Genomic DNA, 20,824 nt, shown 5'->3' with positions numbered 1-20,824 from the left:
GAGATGGAAGACAAAATGGATTAACAAGGTTATTTGCCCAAAGTCAGAGGTCTACCTAGGGATGTAGCATGAGAGGCATAAGCAGCACACTGTAATACATTATGAAGAATGGACTTAAAGTGATCACTTAAGTTCTACAACCCAAATGAAATTGCCTCAGATTGTAAGGTGACCACTAACTCAAGACTGGCAGAAACTCTCAGACAAGCTCAACACTGAAACATCATAATGTGCTGAGATGGTTTTTCATTTTTCACAAGAAAGCATAAGCTGCTATTGCCCATGGAGCCAGAGTTTGGACTCTTGACAGCGGTACCAAGGGATATTTTCTGAAGTGTTGCTTTTCATGAAGTCAACTGCAAAGGGGATGGTGAATGAAGATGTATCAAATAATCTTCCCCCTGTGGGAGCAATTTACCAAATCTGTAAAATACACCTGGGTCATTTTCACTACCAACTTTTTTAGTAAACTTTGTGTCACAGAGTAAAATTCAGGCTTTTGAGCTCAAAGACTATTCTCTGCCTTTGCATTTTTAAAATGTTTCCAAATGGTGTCTGGTTTTTTTAAAAAGGCTTTTTTAGAAGCTTGACTCAAGGAGAATGCTAAGTCCTGAAGACTTGTGCTTTTCATACTGTTGGATAAACAAGGCCAGGCAGATTTTTATACTTCTTTTATTCTCAAAACAAAATGACCTAGTCAATCAACTTCGATATATTCAGACACAAGAATACTTTCCTCTTGGGGCATTCTATTTTCAAGTTTTATTCTGCCATAAATTTAGAGTTAAAATTAAATTCCAAATTTCAGGTAAAACAGGGTGATAAAATTTAATGATCACTAAAATTTCAAGTGGAATCCGTTTTAGTGAGCTTGGGTCTCTGCTCTCTTGAGGCCTCTTAACTTAGTAAATTGCAGTGTGCAAATCTAATTGGCTCACACCCTGCTTGACCTCAAGACAGACTGCTAATGCTTTATCTCTGTTGAGACCTCATACCAAATGTGATGCTTGGTAAGCCTCTTCACCTTTTGAGAAAATAGAGCTTTTAATGAACCACTGAGTTTCTTGCCCTGATAGTGGCAAAGGATTGCCCAATCCTCCACTCCCATAATCATCCATGTTTTGTTTTGTTTATGTCATTGTTTAGAACATTTTTTAAAAATCATGTGTCAGAAGAAGAGCTAGAGATACAAAATATTTGCCTAAGGTCTGAGGAATACATCTTGAAAGAATAAGTAGGCATTACATTTTGGTTTCTAGAATTGTAGAAGTTCCATTAATAGCTCTCGTGCGTCAGCCTAGGGATGAGCAGGGACTGTATGACTTTCTAGTTTAATAAAACCTTAAACAGCTAATCCCAATTTATCAATTTATTCAAATTGAGACTTTTAAAAGTGTATTTTAGCATTTCCCAGGAAAATTAGAATTTCTGGGGAAGCGAACTGCTTCAATTCTTCCGGAGATCCAGTGCTGGAGCAGAGCCTCCCCCTTCGTCTTCCCCCTTCTAAAGTACCTCCGAAGGGACTCTCAGCCGGCCACTCCTGTATTTCTACCCTTAATCTTTAAAATCCCCAGACCACTTTGTGGCTTCAGAGTACAGCTTACAGGCATTCTACACTCTAGCAGAAATGACTGACAGCAAAACCATGGCAATTATCCAGCTGGTCTGTCACCAGCCTAGTCCTTGCACGGTTTTTTACCAAGAGGATTGGCCATCTAATGGGTCCACCGAGATGTTAATGTACTATCTTGTTAGCCTCTGCCAGGGCAATTTATTTGCCCATGTCAGTCACATTCTTTGGAGATTTTTCTTGCCTAGTTTTTTTCCAACAATGTGCCTAACAACTTTACACTGGCATTCTCTATATTATAATATCCCTATATTAATATTTATTAGGTTTGTTCCAAAAGAGTCAAGAAAGCATGTTCTATTTTTTTCTTAAAACACTGTGCTGCCATAGGCTACTCCATAAGACCTGAAATAAAGTAATAGCTGGGGAAAAGATTATCTTCTCTTTCCTGCTCATTTCAAATGCTTTTGCCCAAGCACTACTGAAGTGACAAAAACAAAATCTAATGCCTGTCCCTCTACCCTTAAAATTAAACCCTTTGAATGGAAGGTTCCAGACTATTTTTAAAAGCCAACTGATAAAGAAATTAAATGTAATTATAAGTCATCTGAAAAACAGCACATCACTAATGCCATTTAATATGCTTCATGGCATAGCTTCTGGAAATGTTTCAGAAAAAATATAGCACTTGAAAATATATGTAAACTCATTTTTTAAAAAAAATTAAACAAAGGATTCCACTCATTTCTAATAAAATTTCTAAGTGTCCAGAAATACTTGTGATAACATTCAGATTATAGGTCCTATAACTAAAATATTTTCTTTCTCCCCCTAAGATAAAGAGATTGACATTCATATGGAGCCCAATAATCAATTTCATTATTGCCACATTGTGCCTTTTTTCTTCATCCTCCTTATATCTAGCAGCAATCCAAAGACATAATACTTTCTTCAGCACAACCTGGCCAAAATAGAAATTCAAATGTCAGGGTTGACCATGGGGTGGGGAGCATAAGAGAGAGGGTAAGGGTAGAAGGGTGGGGAGAGGCAAGGAGGAACTCCATGGGTACAGAGACCCCGTCTGACTTGTATACTACTTTATCCCTAGCACGCAGCATCGTGCTGGCACAGAATAGGTGTAAATAGTCAGTGAGTGAAATTAATTATTGAGGACCTGCCAGGCACCAAGGTTTTCACATTTCCTACTGTAGTTAATCCTCTCAACCATCCTATGAAGTCAGTATTATTATTGTCCCTAGTTTACAGATATGGATATGGCTACCTCCAAATAACCTACAGATGGCCTAGTAAAAGAAGAAAATGAATAGGAAAAATTAGGTCCCTAATCATCTAGTTTTAACTCATTTCAAATTAAATGGAAAGACGGATGACCGTAAGTTAGCATATGAGGAGGGGCATATGAGTTTTGCAGGTACTCTGTTTAGTGACTGTCATAGGTAGCACTGTGAAGCTTTTATAACTAAGTGTGATACTAACTCTTGGTATGCTTTGTATTTTTGGATTCACAAAGCAACATGGGGAAAAGTGAGAAGTCAATGAAAGGTAAACTAAGTAGGTTGGTATTTTAAAAAATAAAACCAAAAAACAGCAGCAGCACCTACCACTACCAGCCATCAAGAGCAAGGTGTCAAGTCTCTGAATATATTTCAAGTCAATTGAGGAAAAATGGATTACCTTTTGTGTCTATTTTAAATGTTTCAGCTGATCTTGAGAGGATTAAAGAAGGGATTTGCTTGTTTCAATGCACCTCAAACCCATATGCAAACAGAACTCTGATATTGCACTACACATTTATAGTTAAAAGACAACATTTTGTTTTTAAGAAGAGCAGCACACAATGTAACTGCAAATGCATGTCACAGAAAAATGAAATGAGGCAGACAATGTTAAGCTCCAATGAAGAATTTTGGTAATTACAAGTTGCATTGTAAAAATCACTGTCAAATATGTTTGTCTTCATTGTTTGTGATTCCTCTGAAGATTGAAAATACCCTTCCCTGCTGCCCACTCCTTGCCCCTGCCATTTTATCCACTTCCACTACTTCCTATCACTCATGCCAAATTATTCGTGTGTGCGTGCACACGAATGACAGAACTTGGACATCTCCCCTCAAAAAACGTAAGCAAAAAAATGAACTCTAGGACAGAGATGGATGTCTTTTTTTAATGGGTGGACCATAATGAGACCCAGGAGTAAGCTCTATATAAAGAAGAGACAAATAGGGTGCCATTTGTTTGTTTTGTCAACAAAAAATTACTGAGTACCCACAATGGTGAGGCACTGTGCTAAGTAGGGACATCCAGGAAAGCAAAAGACGAGAGAGTTGCTTCATAGGTATAATAGGAAATTACAATTCATCAGATGGCAAATTTTTATTTTGAACCTACACCCCACAGCTAAATGGATACAAGGATTTAAGAAATATTTGTTAAGTTCTATTGATGATTTTCCCCTTGAAATATTCTTTTGTTAAGATTCATAACACCATGTTCCTCCGAAATTATTTTCTTTATATCTTAGACTCCTTTGCAGGATTTTCACGCTAGGCCTGTTACTTAAATGTTGGTGTTCCCTGAGGTTCTGGTCTAAGCTTTCATTTCTTCTCATTCTACACACTTCTCCCGGGAGTTCTCAATTGCTCCTATGGCTTTTAGTATCCTCCATATAATATGCACACCAGATCTGATGATATCAAGTTCTGCATGTCAAGTTTAAACATCGCCCTTGACATTGCCATCTGTATGTTTCAAAATATCAAAAATTGAACTGACCAACTTCCCTCTACCTCATGGACTAGCACAACTATCCTTGAAGTTGCCCAATTAAGAAATCCAAGAATCACAAACTCCTTCCTTTTTACTCCTTAACATCCAATATCAAAGTTCCATGGGCTTTACATGCTAAAATATATTAAGAAACTACCCAGTCTTCATGTTCTCTGCTACTACCCAATCCAGGTCACCATCATCTCTTGCCAAGAGTCTCACAAATATCTGCTTAACTGGTCTCCTTGGTTTCAATCTTGCCTGTTCTTAATTATTTTTGAATTTACAGCCAGTTACCTATTCAAAATGCAAACTTGATAGTATCATTTTCTTCTTTCAAACCCTTAACTGGTTTCGCCATACAAAAGGTAAAGTCCAGACTCCTTTGGGAGGTCCTTCAGACCTCTGCTTACTTTACAAACTCCTGTTTTGCCTCTCCTCTCTCAGATGCTACATTCTCCCATACCGAACTTCCTTCAGTTCCTTAAACATGAAACTGTGATTTCTTTTATCCTAGGCCTTCCCATATCCTTTTCACTGCCTGAAACTTTTTTTATCTTCACCTCTTTTTCAACTTGCCTAGCTAACTCTTAGTCATCATTTAAACACTGGCTTCCTTTGGGAAGCCTACTTGGATTGCCACCCCGTTCCAGCTCAACATGTCTACTTTCAATTGCACTTACTTCCCGTTCACTTCCACCCAACCTACCCTCACCTACAATAAACAAGGACAGATTTTCCTAATGTATGTTCCCATTGCAACTTATACATTCCCTTTAATATAACTATTCAGTATTTTATTGTAAACACTCATTTGATAGTCTTCTCCACTATCCAGTACATGCGGCTTGCCTTTGTATCCCTAGCACCTAGTACAGTGCTGCGCATAGAACTGGTGCTCAATAAACATTTGTTCAATGAGAAAATGGAGTACCTTTTATTTACAGAAAACTGGGAAGGGTTTAGAGCTAAATAAAATTCCCCCCCCTACCCTTAAGGAGAATAACATTAAATGCACAATGTCTGTTATACGTAATTATAAGATGATAATGAGTAAATAAAATTGACTCCAATTTGGATACATGAGGATCTGCTAACATTGTAAATTGGAATTAAATATTTAGCTCTCCCCTCTGGGATAATCTAATCCACACTAAACACTTCTGCAAGACAGTTTTATGATTTTATATTACAGATGAGAAAATAGGCACAGCAAAGTTAATTGAGTTATCCAAGGTTACCCAGTAAATCAGAAATGGAGCTATTGTGCGATTGTAGGACTTCAACCTATATACTTCAATAGTCTTCTCTAAACTATCACCTCTGATATATGTGAATATAGAAACTTAGGAATATAGGTGCTTTTCCATGGATTTTCCTCTAGTGTTTAACATCAAAGGCTTTCTGTGATGTGCCTCTGCACTCTTGTGCACTCTCAGAGGTGTCCAGAGGTGTCAGTTCCCTCTTTATTCTTAATAGAGTGTTAGTACCAGGCACTAATCACCACTACAAAGTGCCAACATTAAACCCTTCTGCTGTAGGACATCATATGGCACACTCTACATCTATAAATGTCCACAGCTAGTTGGCTAGTGTATTCTATTGCACTGAATGAACATTTTTGTAGAAAATGCTGCCAGTACTTACTAAATATTTGAGAAGTAACATAGGCTATTAAATTTAATGGGATTACTGGTTCCAACATTTGTATTGTGAGAGAAACTCAAAACTATTTATGCTGCCATTTCAAAAGATATATGCTGAACAAATATGTTTATAGGTAGTATTCTGGGGGCAATAGCAAACACAGTACGTAACTGAAATGCCTCAAAAATTCTTTACTGCCTTCTCAGTATACATATTTAGTGTACATAGAATTTTGCTTTCTATAACAACAAGCATTGCTGATATTAATTTCACGTAATTAGGCAGGGTGAGTATATGCTTGAGATTTTTCCTAGCCCCTGACTGGACCAACTAATGTTCTTTCTTTTTATACCTGAATATAGTGAAAGATGTTAATAGAATCTAATCTGTATAAAACTGTAGCTAACATGCGCCACTTTTATTAGATGTCTAGAACTATGCTTCATCAGCATTTCTGGATCAATTATACAATTTTCTCTTAATGGATATACCATCAAGTAGAAGATTCCCCAATCACAGATCATTTCCCTTGCTCTTTGGCCCTTACTTGACCTATCCTTCATTTGCCAAAAGCAAACATCTTTAGCCCTAAACCCCTAAAGCACTCAAGCCAGCTCATTATATCACTCTCCAATCCTGCCTTATAGCTCCAGGCCCACGAAGAACTCTAAATGTCCAAAGTATTTACTGTTCTTAATCCCTAACATGACATTAAGTGAATTGGTTCTGTCATGTGAAGATAACTGATTATGTTTCCCCTAATAAAGACAGACACTTGAGTTATCCACTTCTAAGTTAGCCCAACGTAAAAGGAAGAAAGAACTTCTGTCAGATGCCAACTTAACATCAATTGTTCATACCATGGAAATGTCAATTAAAATTCTAGTGAAATCTTTCAAACACAATTTTCCAGTCCAAGAAATGTGTATAAACCCATAGTAAATTGAGAGGCTATACAAGGTAAATCTTAATCTCCATAGATGTGTGTGTTGGTTGGTCAATGGTAGATGACATCCATGGAATCGGAATACTTTTGACTTTCACATGAAAATGTAGATTCCATGAATTCATCCTCATTCATCAGCCCTGTTTTAGGGAAAATGACTTTGAGAGGATATTGCCTTCATTTCCTAATGTGGCAGTTCCTATTAAGCGATACCACGGAATAAAGGTTTCTTTCAAAAGTAGCATAGAGGCTGAGTTGGCTTCCTGCTTCTAAGTGTTCTCAAAGACTTTTAAAGGAAACAAGTTCCAACTTTAGCTTTAAAATCCTAACACTGTACTTGTCACACCATTTGCTGTACCAATGTGAATGTGACAATAATAAAGGACAACAGAGAAAAAACAAATGCTTTTATCCCAAGCATACTTGCCCTGAGAATTTACTTTACCTGCAGAGATCCCATTTCTTCATCTTTTCTTTGGGTCTCTTCCTGCAGATCTACAATAAGAAAGTAAAATACCCATCAAAATACAAGGTAAAAATGAGTTGCCTCTTATCATCAAATGTAATTCAGTCAGTAGCTTGAATAAACTGTTGCCTGGGAAGAAAATTTAATGTTTAAGTGTGAGAAGCAATGTAAAAAGAATGTTCTCTGATCCCAACTGGTGACATGTGGCAAAGCTTTGGACCCTGACAAACCTAAACTAGCTGAGAAGCCCTGGGAGGTCCCAGCTTTATTTGAGATACCAGAGGATGACACCATATCAATTATAGATCCATAATCATACCAATAGTTTAGAAAGTTTGTCCAATATTTACATAACTCAAAAGTAACATAAATTTTCTTAAAAAAAAAAAAAAGAGAAAGCCTCTTCCTTTTGAATTATAAACAAATCATTTGCTCTTAAACTAAGTTCCCAAGCCATGTTCCACCCCCAAAAGTCAAGTTTTATAATCAAATTAAAACACCCTGGTATAACGGGTGTTACTAATGGAAGTAAGAACACCACCTCAGCTATAAAGTCATATTAATCATCATTTCACAGTGAGAGGGTGGGACGTATTGAAGCTACATCTGACCAAGAGTTTGGCACCATCTCAGAGAAATTAATGGCTAGAAGGTAGTCAACTGAAGATTCTGTCTTAATGGTGTCCCAGTGCCCTACATTAATTTTTGAACTCGCTATAAAGGAAAATCTATTTTTTGCCTGCAGCCATACCACCCTGTGTTATGATCTTATTTAGATCTCACAACCTAAAGAGGACTAGGCTGAGTCAGAACTTGGATGAAAATTGGCAAGAAACACTCAGAGCATCATACATTAATATTAGCATTTGCCTTACTCTGTGATTGATATAGCTTAGTGAGAGGCTATGCTGCATAAAAGAAAAATAGAACTTACAAAAATTCAATATGCATCCCAGAAATGCAAACCCAAATGTTTTTAACAAGTGCTATCCTAGATACAGCAGAAAGTGGTAATATAGTGCGGTGGCAGAGTCATACCAGTGTGTCATAACTGGGCAGGCAATACACTGAAACTTCAAGAGACCTGGCAGATGATAGAACTGACAGTGGCGGCCCTTCGAGACTGCACGGCTAAGAGGGCTACAGAGAAGTGGCACGCAGTCTCCTCAAGACACATGTGCTGGATTAAGGATAAGAAGTAGTTTCTATTCCGTATGTTGTAGAGGAACTGACTCTGGCTCCCCCAAACTCCTATAATCAGTCATATCAATAAAGTCAGAGGAGCATGACAATGTTTTAGGGTATATTTTAAAAGGGGTTTTTGGTTGGTATATCAGTTTCTTCAGCTATAAGGTACAGAAACCAACTTGAGTTGTGGTATATTAAGTGCCCCCAGTCTTATTTGCATTGTGACATTGTAGCTACTTGTATCAAGAGGCCATGCCCATCTACTTCTCCCCTTCTTGCATCTGGGCTGGCCTCCTACCTTGATTTGGTGAACAGAATATAGCTGAAGCAACTCTGTGTCAATCCACACTCAGGCTTCAAGAGGCCCCACACATTTTTACTTTTCCACTTGGAACCCTGTCACCAACATTTGAGCAAGCCCAAGCCAATCTGCTAGATGACAAGAGACACATGGCCCAGGACTGTTCCTACCTCCGCCTCCCTGCAGGTTGCCCCAGCTGGGAGCCAGTAAAAGCCCAGAAGCAGAGCTGCCCAGTCGACCTGAAGATGACTCAGATGGGAGCCCAACCGAGATGAGACAAACTATCCAGCTGAGCACAGTGCCAACTCCGACTCACAGAATCATGAGCTAAATAAATGGAATTTGGGAATGACTGATACCCAGCATTTGCCAACTGACCACAATGAATTGCCAACTGAACAACAAGAACTTAGAATTTATTAGAGGGATATAGAGGTAACTAATAGGTAAATTAGGAAAAAGAAGATCCAGAATATGCAGAGAATAATAAAAAGAGAAGGTCTAGGTGGGGTTGGAATGTGGGTAGCATGAGCTAATGGGCATTTTATTCTGGGTGCTTCTGATCTTTGTGTCATTCCATTCAAGATAAAACTTCATAAAGAGGACAGCTAATGAGCTTAGCTTAGACCTCTTCCCTACTGCTTGGCTAGGGCAAAGTATGGAGACTTTCACTGATAATCTCAAAAGGATTGGACTAAGAACAGAAATGATAGTTTCCAAATGCAAAATTAGAATACTGTAACAGAAGGAGGAAGAATGGACATCAGACAGACCAACTGCCCTACTCCAAATAGTTTGAGCAAAATGTGTCTTCAGCTCAACTCTTTTTAATATTCGTGAAATATAAGATCACTGCTGTGTCCCTATGAGGACATGGTCATTTAGCTCCACTACTTCTGGAGATTAGAAGTTCTCAGAGCAGGTCCCTTTGTAATGAATTACATTGTTTAATGGTGCAGTGGAACTGGACTGATGCTTAGTGAGGTCCATCAACCACAAAAGAAAACTAATCTTGTTCTTCCAGAGTCAACTTGATTTGTCAAGCATCAAATACCTTAGATAAAACCTACTGGATAAATAATGGGTATTAGATCTCTTATGCAGCCAAACACAACTCACTCATCTGATAAAATACAGATGTAAAGAAGTTCAGTCTACTCACTGAACTTCATAGAATTATAGCAATGTAAAAATTATGCTCTCATTTCTCCAAATACACAGCGGTCACACGGCTCTTCCAACAAACCTGATGCCAATGACAATGATTGATTAGGGACAGCTGAAAAAAAACAACTATAGAAGAATTCCTAGAATTGGCATTTAAAATACATAAATTTTAAATAAATGTTCTCTCTGACTGAACCACTGCCTAGCTTATATCAAGGGTACAACTGGACACCTCTTTTTGTTCTTTTTTTTTTTTGTGCCACATCCCTTCCCTTTGAGAATTACTATTCCCCTTTTCCATGTGATTCCTGTGAAACTTTCAGTCAAGGGGCCTAACGAATCCTGCCCCCAGAATAGGTCATGACCCAGGCTGGCAAGTCAGAGCATCTTACCACCCTGAGCAAAGGAGCTAAGCAACACCAGCAGGGATCCTCCTCAGAGATTAAAATGGATACCAGGGGAGATACTCTTTCCTTTTAAAGCTACAAGCTTATACTGCCTAGTGTTTCCAGGTCTGTGTTTTCTACTATGTTGAAGGAACTTGTTCAACAGTGAGGCTGGCAAAGAAGAAATGAGAGCCAAGAGAAAGAGAGAGCATTGGTTGAGGACTACATCCGCCCCTGCTGGAAGCCCACAAATCGCCTGGACTTCCAATAAACTCTTCTTTTTCTTTTATTTTTATTTTTTGCTGTTGCTTAAATAAGCTTTAGTAGGATTGCTGCCAGTTTTAAAAGTCTCTAAGGATATGTTTGTATTGAACCTTCTTATCTCTATTCAGAAACCTGGAGAACTTAAGAGTTGGAAAGAACTTTCTATTCCATATTGAAACATTTCATTCTACAATAAAAAGATGAAGACATGAGGCTCAAAGAAGGAAAATGGTTTGCCTGAGTTCACCTAGTTAGTTAGTACTAAAGCCATATCTAGAGTTTTGCTCTCCTCTCTTCCTGTTCTACTTATCACCTGTCTGACTCACTGCCTAATTGTACCCTTCCTCATATTGTGATTAAAAAAAAATATACATCTGTTTGCATTCTCTTGACTTGTTTTAGAAGTACTCTGATGTCAACAGCCAGGGCTTCCATGTCTTTATATCCATCTCTCCCTAACTACTGCCTCCCTACCAGTGACACTTACCTTAGATCCCCCAAATTCCCTGCTCCACCTGCATTATTGCTCTATGCAATCACTCGTTAGGTGCACTGTTCACATACATGCATTTGCAACCATGAACAGGGCCATTAACCTGTGCTGAAGAAATGTGGCTACTGGTCCTCTCTGAGAAACACTACTCGATTGCAAACAGACACAAGATGAGAATATGGGTGAGATTTACAGATAGTTGAAGTCATTCAATGCTGTGACAACTTAGTGCCCCTCATTATAATGCACAATCTTGCTTGGTCTTAAACTTTAAAACAAATGATCAGCATGGAAAAAGCTGGAGGGCTGCTCTGCTCCCTTGCTCACCACTGGCATGTTCATGTTTCCCTTTATTCTTCTCTGGTTTGCTGTTCAATACAAACAGCAATTCAACTGCCATGCAAATTGCTGTGGTGAAATGTGCTTCCATCAACATTAGTTAATGAAAGAGTTTTGGTGAAAAGGGCAGCAGCCCTGTGTGTGTTTTCCTTGGATTGGCTCCAGTTTTTTTAAATGAGCTGATACTAACCCGTTATGACATATAGTCGTTAGAGGGGAAAAAATTCCATATAAAAAAGTAGGACATCATGGATAAGAATTGGACAATCCAGTTGTTTTGCTTTGTTTTGTTTCTACTTTGCATTTCTCTGGCACACTTAGGGTAATATATCATGGCCATGTTTTTGGCTAAGACACCTTTGTACCAGTTCTTCTGCAGTCTTTGCAACCAGTAGTCTGGCTGTTTAAGGAGGTTTAACACCTTTTTATGTTGCTTCTGGTTTCTGGTAGCCAAAGTTGCACATAGATTGCTCATTTGTTTTTAAAAGGCCAGGTGTGCATGAGCAACACACTCATCTAGTAACTTGACTCTTCATAGGAAGGTTGAGGATCAAGTTTAGAAATTACTATTTTTTCCTTTAACTTTTACTTTTAAAATATTTCATCCCTATTATAACACAGCCCAACTGATAATGCAGAGAAAGTTATAGAAACAGGCTTCCAGTACGTAACATTTATAGCACCAACAGTGGACAGTGTAGCATTGGCAGCAGAACACGCTGAATTAATGATTGTAGTTTAGAGAAAAGCATTTAGCTCTGGCTCTTGTGCCTCACTTAGTAATTCAGTGCTCCTGTTCAGTGTTACTCTATGTGTCCTGACATTTACCAAAAATAATTGATAATGTAAATTCTCACAAGAGTTTGATAGTTTTTAAAAAATACATCTGTGCCATTCCTCTGTGTGTGGCAGTCATTGTATTAATATAATAAAATCAATCAAATAAAATTGCACACTACAAGCCTAAAGAAGACAAAAATGACGGGCTTATCTTCCCACAGTAGCACTTCAGATACTCAAGACATTATCTCCATGCCCAAAACAATGGTCAGTTTCTGTTTTTCATCCTTGGCTACCCAGTTATTAGAATCATTGACATTTTAGGGACAGAAGGGAACACAGAAATAATCTAATCCCAGAATTTTCATTTTTTTTTTTAAAGAAGTAAAATTCTGCCCTCTATGTGAAATCATATACGCTTTCTAATATATATTATAAATAACTAATTAAAAAAGCTGAAAGGGAGCTACTTTTGTGGGAGCAGAAGTAGAGTTCCTGGAGGGCAGCCTGCCAGGCTTCTCTCCTCTGCTGGGGTAGACCCCTGTGGTGTCATGGTGAAGCTGTAAGGCTTCAAATTATCCTGACTGAAAACCAGTGATCTAATCTAACCTCCTCATGTTTCATAGATGAGCACTGAGTTCTGAGAGATCAAATGCGTCTGTCAATGTCGTGTAGCTAGTTAATGAAAGTCCATGAATCTGAGCCCAGGGCTTCTGAACTGAACCAGGGACCAGTACTTTTTTTTCACAAAACAGTTACCACTCTTCTTTGACTTTCAAGATTTCTAGCGAAATAACATAGTATTCCAAGTCCTATCATAAATTCGTATATATTTCCTAATGCCTTCCCAAACTGAAAGGAAAGAAAACTTGATTCAAGCACTTATGCAACATCAACAGTCTATGAGAAGACCCACAGTTACTAGCTGTCCACATTAAAATTCCTCAATTCTGGGAGATGACATCAAAAGACTTTTTTTTTTTTTTTAAGATGGGGTCTTGCTCTATTGCCCAGGCTGGACAGTGGTGTGATCAAAGCTCACTGCAACCTCCAACTCCTGGGCTCAATGATCCTCCTGCCTCAGCCTCACAAGTGGCTGGGACTACAGGCATGTGTCACTGAGCGCAGCTAATTTTTATCTTTTTTATATAAATGGGGTCTCACTATGTTCTCCAGGCTAATCTCTAACTCCTGGTCTCAAGTGATCCTCCCACCTCTGCCCCCAAAAGTGTTGGTATTACAGGCATGAGTCACACCCAGCCAAAAGATGTGGCTTTGATGGAAAGCGAATATCCAGACACTTGAGAAGGCAGTTTTTGGCAAGGCATGTTCAACATACAACATACAGAATACCTCACAAAATAAAACAACAAAAAAACCTCTTAGTGAGTAGTTTCTCAGCTTAACATAACATTTGTTGGCAAATGTTTTCCCTATTTTATTACACTAGCAAAGGTATATAGCATAAAAGTATAACAATGTTACTATATTAGCCCAAATATCACAAAAACAATCAAATGTGTTTGACTTATAAGTGACATATGCAAAACACTTAAAATAGTATCTGGTATATAATAAGAATTATAATATATATATCAGCTCTTATTATTATTTTTCAAACACCCTTAAACATCCCGGCTAAAATCAGTAAATTGTGTGAAAAATAATCAGTCATGATTTGACACAGACAAGCAAAAAAGTCTTTCTAGTACACTGCCTTTAGACTCCATCTGTTCTAGGCAGCTACATTAGTTAAAACTCTGCCATATCTACTGCCACCCACTGGTACATATCTGGATATACCACAATGAGTTAAGAGTTTTCTCATCAGCACTTACCGCAGAAAACACACAGGTTAAAATGAAGAACAACATTCAGAAAGTATGGCTATCCCTTGTGGTCTGTCTCAGACGCTGAAACAACATACTGGTCTACAAATGGAGCCCAAATAGGTCAATAAATGAAAGGTTTACAGTCCACTGTCTGCCTTGGGTATGGGGCAAAACATCCAAATACAGGTACTCATGTTTTCATTTGATGTTAATTCATTTCTGGTGAAACTTTCCATTTTGACAACCTTAGAGATTTAAAACCTCTGGCCCGCAAAACTGCTACAGTACAGAAAACAGCACAATAATCTAACCCATTCCACCTCATTCTTGGGTCTGGCATTGAGAAACACCAAGATAAAGAATGAAAGTTCTGACTCCATCAACTATTATGTTTTTTTGTCATTTCTATTGGCAACAAGAACAGAGAAAGTAAGAACATATTCATAAAGAAATAGATCACTATCCTAAATTGGTCTAAAGACTGTCTTGGCCAAAAGGAGTATATGTGACAATTAGCAAAATGAGCAACAGAACTTTATGATCTGTTGTAAAACCTACTTCAAGAATAAGTTTCATATGCTCAAATACAGGCATAAAATCACTTTTTTTCCTATATGTACTATCTCTGAATTGTGTTTGCCTAATGGAAGGTTTGGCTTTTATTTAAATTACTTAGGTTAGAAGACAGTTTATCTTGGATTCTGTTCTGGTTCTAGACTCACAAGATGCAATTGGGTGTATATTTTTGGGCCTACAGAAGTCCTGAGTACTTGACCCATTCTTTGATCATCTCTTGTTTACAGAAGCTATAAAAGTTTGTGCTAGTTTCTTGAGGTACCTACTACTGAACCAGATCTAGGCTCCTCAGGCCTTCCAGGTTCCTGGGTCTACTATAAATCAAAACACAATTGAAGTTTTGTTTTTTTTTTATTTCAGCTCATCATGGGGGTACATAAGTTCAGGTTATATACAATGTCCATGTCCTGCCCACCCCCCCAAGTCAGAGCCTCAAGCGTGTCCATTCACCAGACAGTGCGCCTAAGTTTTTTAAAAAAATTTTTCTAGCTTCTGCAATTCTTATGTTCTAAAGGTAAAACAGACCTCTGAAGTAGAATAAATGGTATGGCATACAGCAGCCGTCCCCAACCTTTTTGGCACCAGGGACCAGTTTCATGGAAGATAATTTTTCCATGAGCCAGGGCTGAGGGGATAATTTCAGGATGATTCAAGTGCGTTACATTTATTGTGTACTTTATTTCTATTATTATTACATTACTTGCCACTCACTGATAGGGTTTGGTATGAGTCTGCAAGCAATTGATTTATTACGGTCTCTGTGCAGTCAAACCTCTCTGCTAATGTTAATCCATATTTTCAGCTGCTCCCCAGCACTAACATCATTGCTTCAGCTCCACTTCAGATCAGGCATTAGATTCTCATAAGGAGCGTGCAACCTAGATCCCTCTCATGTGCAGTTTACAGTAGGATTCGTGCTCCTATCAGAATCTAATGACGCCTCTGATCTGACAGGAGATGGAGCTCAGGCGGTGACGTGAGTGATGGGGAGCGGCTGTAAACACAGATGAAGCTGAGTTTGCTCACTCCTGCTGTACAGTCCCGTTCCTAACAGGCCACAGACTGGTACCCATCTGTGGCCTGGGGGTTGGGAACCACAGGCATACAGTACACTTGGTTACGGAGTACAGCTTAACGTCAAATACCAACTGTGTTTCCTCTGGCAAGTCACACACAGAAAGCATGTATATATATCTGGTACATCACATTGTAAACACTTCCTGGGCTGAAGTAGAGGCAATTTCCTTTAAGATCTTCGTAAATATCAGGGTTTCCTACTCTCCTAGTGTATTGATATATTCCCTCAGAGAAGTAAATGATTAGAGATGATTTTAATGTTTGTATGATATATATATAAAACATTTGACAGTAATGAAGATGCAACAGAAAATTCTGAAAAATTTTGAAGTTTAAATCTTCACTTTTAAAATCTGATTATCAAAAAAACCTTAAACTACTGGAAGAAATACAAGTTCAAGCATATTGTGTCCAATTGTTGCCCCATTTCTCTCCCCACTTTGAGGTCAGTCTAGAGATTAATTAACACAGCTTGGCTCTAATTTTTTTTTTTTAGTTAAAGACAAGATTATTCTTAAATTTATATGGAAAAGAAAAGGAATTAGAATAGTTAAAACACTTTTTAAAAATAAGAATAAACTGGGAGAAATCAGCCTACCCAATATCTAGACTTATCATACAGTTACAGTAATCAAGGCTCTGTGGTTTTGGTCAAGAGATATGCACATAGATCAATGGAACAAAACAGAAAATTCAAATTATAGAAATCGAGAACAGATTAGTGGTTGCCAGGGGTTAAGGATGGGGGGGGAAAGAAATGGATATGGCTATAAAAGGCAATACAATGAATCTTTGTGTTGATAGAAATGTTCTGTATCTTGACTGTATCAATGTCAGTACCCTGGTTTTAATACTGTACAATAGCTTTGCAAAATATTTCCACTGGAGGAAAATGAATAACGAATATTTATGTATTATGAAATCTCTCTGTATTATTTCTTACAATTTCATGGGAATCTAACATTAACCCCCAAATAAAAGTTTAATTTAAAAATTCAGAAATGTTTTTTAGATAATGCATATTAATATTTAATTGGTTAATTATTCTTTGAGGTCAGCACCTCACAGGTATACTCTTTCTTATGCAGCACCTTACAACTACCCTAGTCCATACAAGTATGTTCTCTGTTCTAGACTACGGTAATTATCCATATTTCTAAAGTAAAGTATATAGTAAGACACTCTGTTACTTAAAAAAAGAGAGAGAGAGAGAGAGAAATCTTGGACACACTAAGGAAGCCCAGATGTTGGAATTACTATCCAAACATCTTAAATAATTAATTTTAAATATGCTCAAAAAACTAAAGGAAACCGTATCTAAAGAAGTAAAGGAAAGTATGAGAATGATGTCTTACAAAATAGGGCTCAGCAGCAGATTTGAACAGGCAGAAGAAAAAGTAGTGAAACTGAAGACAGGTCAATTGAGATTTTCTAATCAGAGGAACAGAAAGAAAAGAAATCAAAAAATGAAGAGACTTAGCAGTGGGATACCTTGAAGCATGCCAACATATACACAATGGGACTTCCATAAGGAGAGGAAAAAGAAAATAAAGAAAATAGGGAAGAAAAATATTTGAAGAAATAATGGCTAAAAAAAATCCCCAAATATGATTAAAAACATTAATTTATATAACTGAGAAGCTCAGTGAACTTCAATAGGATAAATTCAAAGTGATCCACACCTAGACACATCATAATCAAATTTTCAAAAGCCAAAGAAAAAGAGAAAATCTTGACAGTAGCGAGAGGGAAGTGACTTATCCCATAGAAGGGTTTCTCATCAGAAACTATGGAGCAGAAGGCAGTGGGATGACATATTCAAAGGGCTAAACAGAAAAAAAAAAAAAAAGAGAAAGAAAAAAAAGCTGTCAGTGAAGAACTCTATGTCCAGTAAAACTGTCATTCAAAAATCAATAAGATAATAGACATTCCCAGAGTCCTTCAGGCTGAAAGTGAAGTACACTAGGTAGTTAACTCAAGTCCACAAAAAGAAATACAGAATACTGGTAAAGGCAACTATACAGATAAATATAAAAAAGAGTGTACATGTATTTTTTGTTTGTAACTTTTACCTGATTTATCTGATTACCCTCTTACGTGATTTAAAAGCCAACTATACAAAGCTATTATAAGTCTGTGTTAATGTGCACACAACATATGAAGATATAATTTGCATCACAATAACAGCACAAAGGTAATGGAAGGGATTAGAACTATAGAGGAGCAAAATATTTGTATACTTTTGAAATTAAGTTGGTATTAATCCAAATTATGTTTTTATAAATGAAGTTAATTGTAATCCCTGGGGCAACTGGTAAGAAAAAACTCAAAAATAAATGACAGAAGAGGGGGTGGGGAGAAAAAAAATGACAATAGTATACTAGGAAGTATCTATTAAATATCTACTTAATATCTAAATATCTGTTTAACACAAAAGAAAGCAATAATGGAGGAATACAGGGGAAAAAAAGACGTAAGACAATAAAAACAACTGGCAAAATGGCAGATGTGTTTCCATATAAGTACAGTCATGCATTACTTAACACTGGGGATGTGTTCTGAGACATGTGTTCTGACAAATGTGGTGTTCTGAGAAATGTTTTATTAGGCAATCTAATCATTTTGCAAACATCATAGGGTATATTTATGCAAACCTAAATGGTACAGCTTACTACAACACCTAGGCTATATGGTATAACCTATTGTTCCTAGGCAAGCAAACTGTACAGCATTACAATTGCCTACCAAATACTGTAGGCAATTGTAACATAAATAGTAAATATTTTACATATCTAAATATGTCTAAATATAGAAAAGGTAATGTACTATGCTACAACATTATGATGGCTATGATGTCAGCAGGCAATAGAATATTTTCAGCTCCATTATAATTTTATGGGACCATTGCTCATCAAAACATTGTTATATGACACATGACTATAATTACAATAGATATAAATGGATTAAACTCTTCAATTAAAAGGTAGAGATTGGCAGATGGATTTTAAAAATGTATCAAATCTATAAGGGACACATTTTAGAGTCAAAGACACAAATAGGTCAAAATTAAAAAGATAAAAACAGTAACCAAAGAGAATTAGAGTAGTTACACTAAAATCAAACAATAAAGACTTTAAGACAAAAGTGGTTCTGAGAGACAGAGGACATAAAATGAAAAAGGGTCAATCAATCAAGACTATATAACAAATATAAGCATATATTCAAATAACAGAGCCTCAGAATCCATGAAACAAAAACAGACGGAACTAAGGATAAAATGGACAATTCAACAATATTTGGAGACTTCAAAAATGCCGTACATTCAATAGAGGATAGAACAAGTAGACAGAAGAAAGATCAGCAAGGAAATAGAAGATCTGAACAATAGTCTGAACCAACTAGACCTAACAGCCATCTATAGAAAATTCCACTCAACAACAGCAGAATACACATTTTCCACAAGGGTACATAGAACATTTTCTAAGATAGGCCATAAAAAATGTCTAAATAAATTTTTAAAAACTGAAATTATACAAAATATGTTGTCTGATCATAATGGAATGATTTTAGAAATTAATAACAGAAAGAAATTTGGGAAATTCACAAATATATGGAAATTAAATAATATTACCCTAAATATCCTAGGGTCAAAGAAGAAATGAAAAGTAAAATTAGAAAATACTTTGAGAAGAATGAAAATAAAAACACAACATACTAAAACTTATGGGACACAGTGTGCTTATTAAGGAAGCCCAGGAACTTGACTTTCCAAAGGGCTCTTAAACTTAATGGGAGGAAGAAATTCTCCCCTTCCTGAATGAAGCCTTTCCTTTGTCCCAGCTCTGGAGTGTGGCCTTAGCAAATGAGAGTGGCCTTGCTGGCCATTGGCATTATTCATGATAGCTAAAAGATGGAAAGAACCCAGCTGTCCATCACATGGTGAATGGATAAACAAAATGGAGTATTTCCATACAATGCTGTATCATTTTATTATAAGAAATGGTAAGAATAGTCAAATCCATAGAGACAAAAGTAGATTAGTGGTTGCCAGAAGCTAGAGGGAGGGGAATAGGAATGAGTGCTACTAATTACGGGGTTTCTTTTTGGGCTGATGAAAATGTTCTGGAACTAGACAGCAGTGATGGTTGCATGACCTTGTGAATATACTAACACGTATACTTTAAAAAGTTGAATTTTATTTTATATTAATCATATCTTAATTTTTTTTAAAAAGACACACAAGCCTACTATTCCTTTTATGAATGGAACACAAAGCATGACCTTTGGCATTAGTCACTTGGATATACAATCTTGTTGCTACTCTTCTTTCCTCTACTCTAAAATGGGGACAAAAATAACATTATAGGATTGTTATAATGATTAAATGAGATAATGTACATAACTTTCTTGATTAATAGTAAGTATCATGACTATTTCATCATACCTGTAGAGATATCATGATAGTTATCACCAATTATGAGTATAAGTTATGTGTTGATTAGAGAGACCTGCTTGGCAAGAGAGAAAATAATTGAGTAAAATCTCATATTGCTAGGATAAAGACCATCAATAATCTATCAGATACTGTATTCTGTTCTCAAGACTGAGATTCTGTAATATTATTAACCTCTCCTTCCTCATACCTTATAAACTTTTTTCTGATTTGAATATGTAGGGATCAATACAGTGGAATCTTGTGAGGATCAATACAGTGAAATGTTATGAAACAGTGCAGTTTTTGTTAAATCCCAAATGGATGTATGGGTAGAAACAAATAGTAGTATACCAAAATTTTCAGAAAAGCAATGATACCTTCAAGTCTACATTCTACTTCTAAAATATTTCCTGAAATTTTCACCCAAATTATTCTAATAGCATCCTGTGTTCCCTACCTCCAGTCTCTTAGCACTTCAATCCTTCCCCTACACTGTCCAGAGTTATTAATCTAAAACAGATATGCTCACATCACTCTTTGCTCAAAGATGTTCTGTGGCTTTGAACTACT

At 36.9% G+C, this 20,824-nt stretch overlaps 1 protein-coding gene across 4 annotated transcripts in view; it reads right to left on the bottom strand.

Annotated features, from left to right (window-relative positions):
* Nucleotides 1–20,824, bottom strand: part of CEP128 (centrosomal protein 128) — a 338,052-nt gene that overhangs the window by 68,177 nt on the left and 249,051 nt on the right. For all 4 annotated transcript variants that reach the window (XM_045562464.1, XM_045562473.1, XM_045562480.1 and 1 more), the window contains one exon: nt 7,396–7,445. In XM_045562464.1, coding sequence (XP_045418420.1) covers nt 7,396–7,445 — 50 coding nt within the window. The remainder of the gene's footprint in view (nt 1–7,395; nt 7,446–20,824) is intronic.

This window comes from Lemur catta, chromosome 1, assembly GCF_020740605.2.
Source record: "Lemur catta isolate mLemCat1 chromosome 1, mLemCat1.pri, whole genome shotgun sequence".
Classification (NCBI taxonomy): domain Eukaryota; kingdom Metazoa; phylum Chordata; class Mammalia; order Primates; family Lemuridae; genus Lemur; species Lemur catta.
Note: the sequence above shows the minus strand (reverse complement) of the source record. Positions and strands in the feature narration are given on the sequence as shown.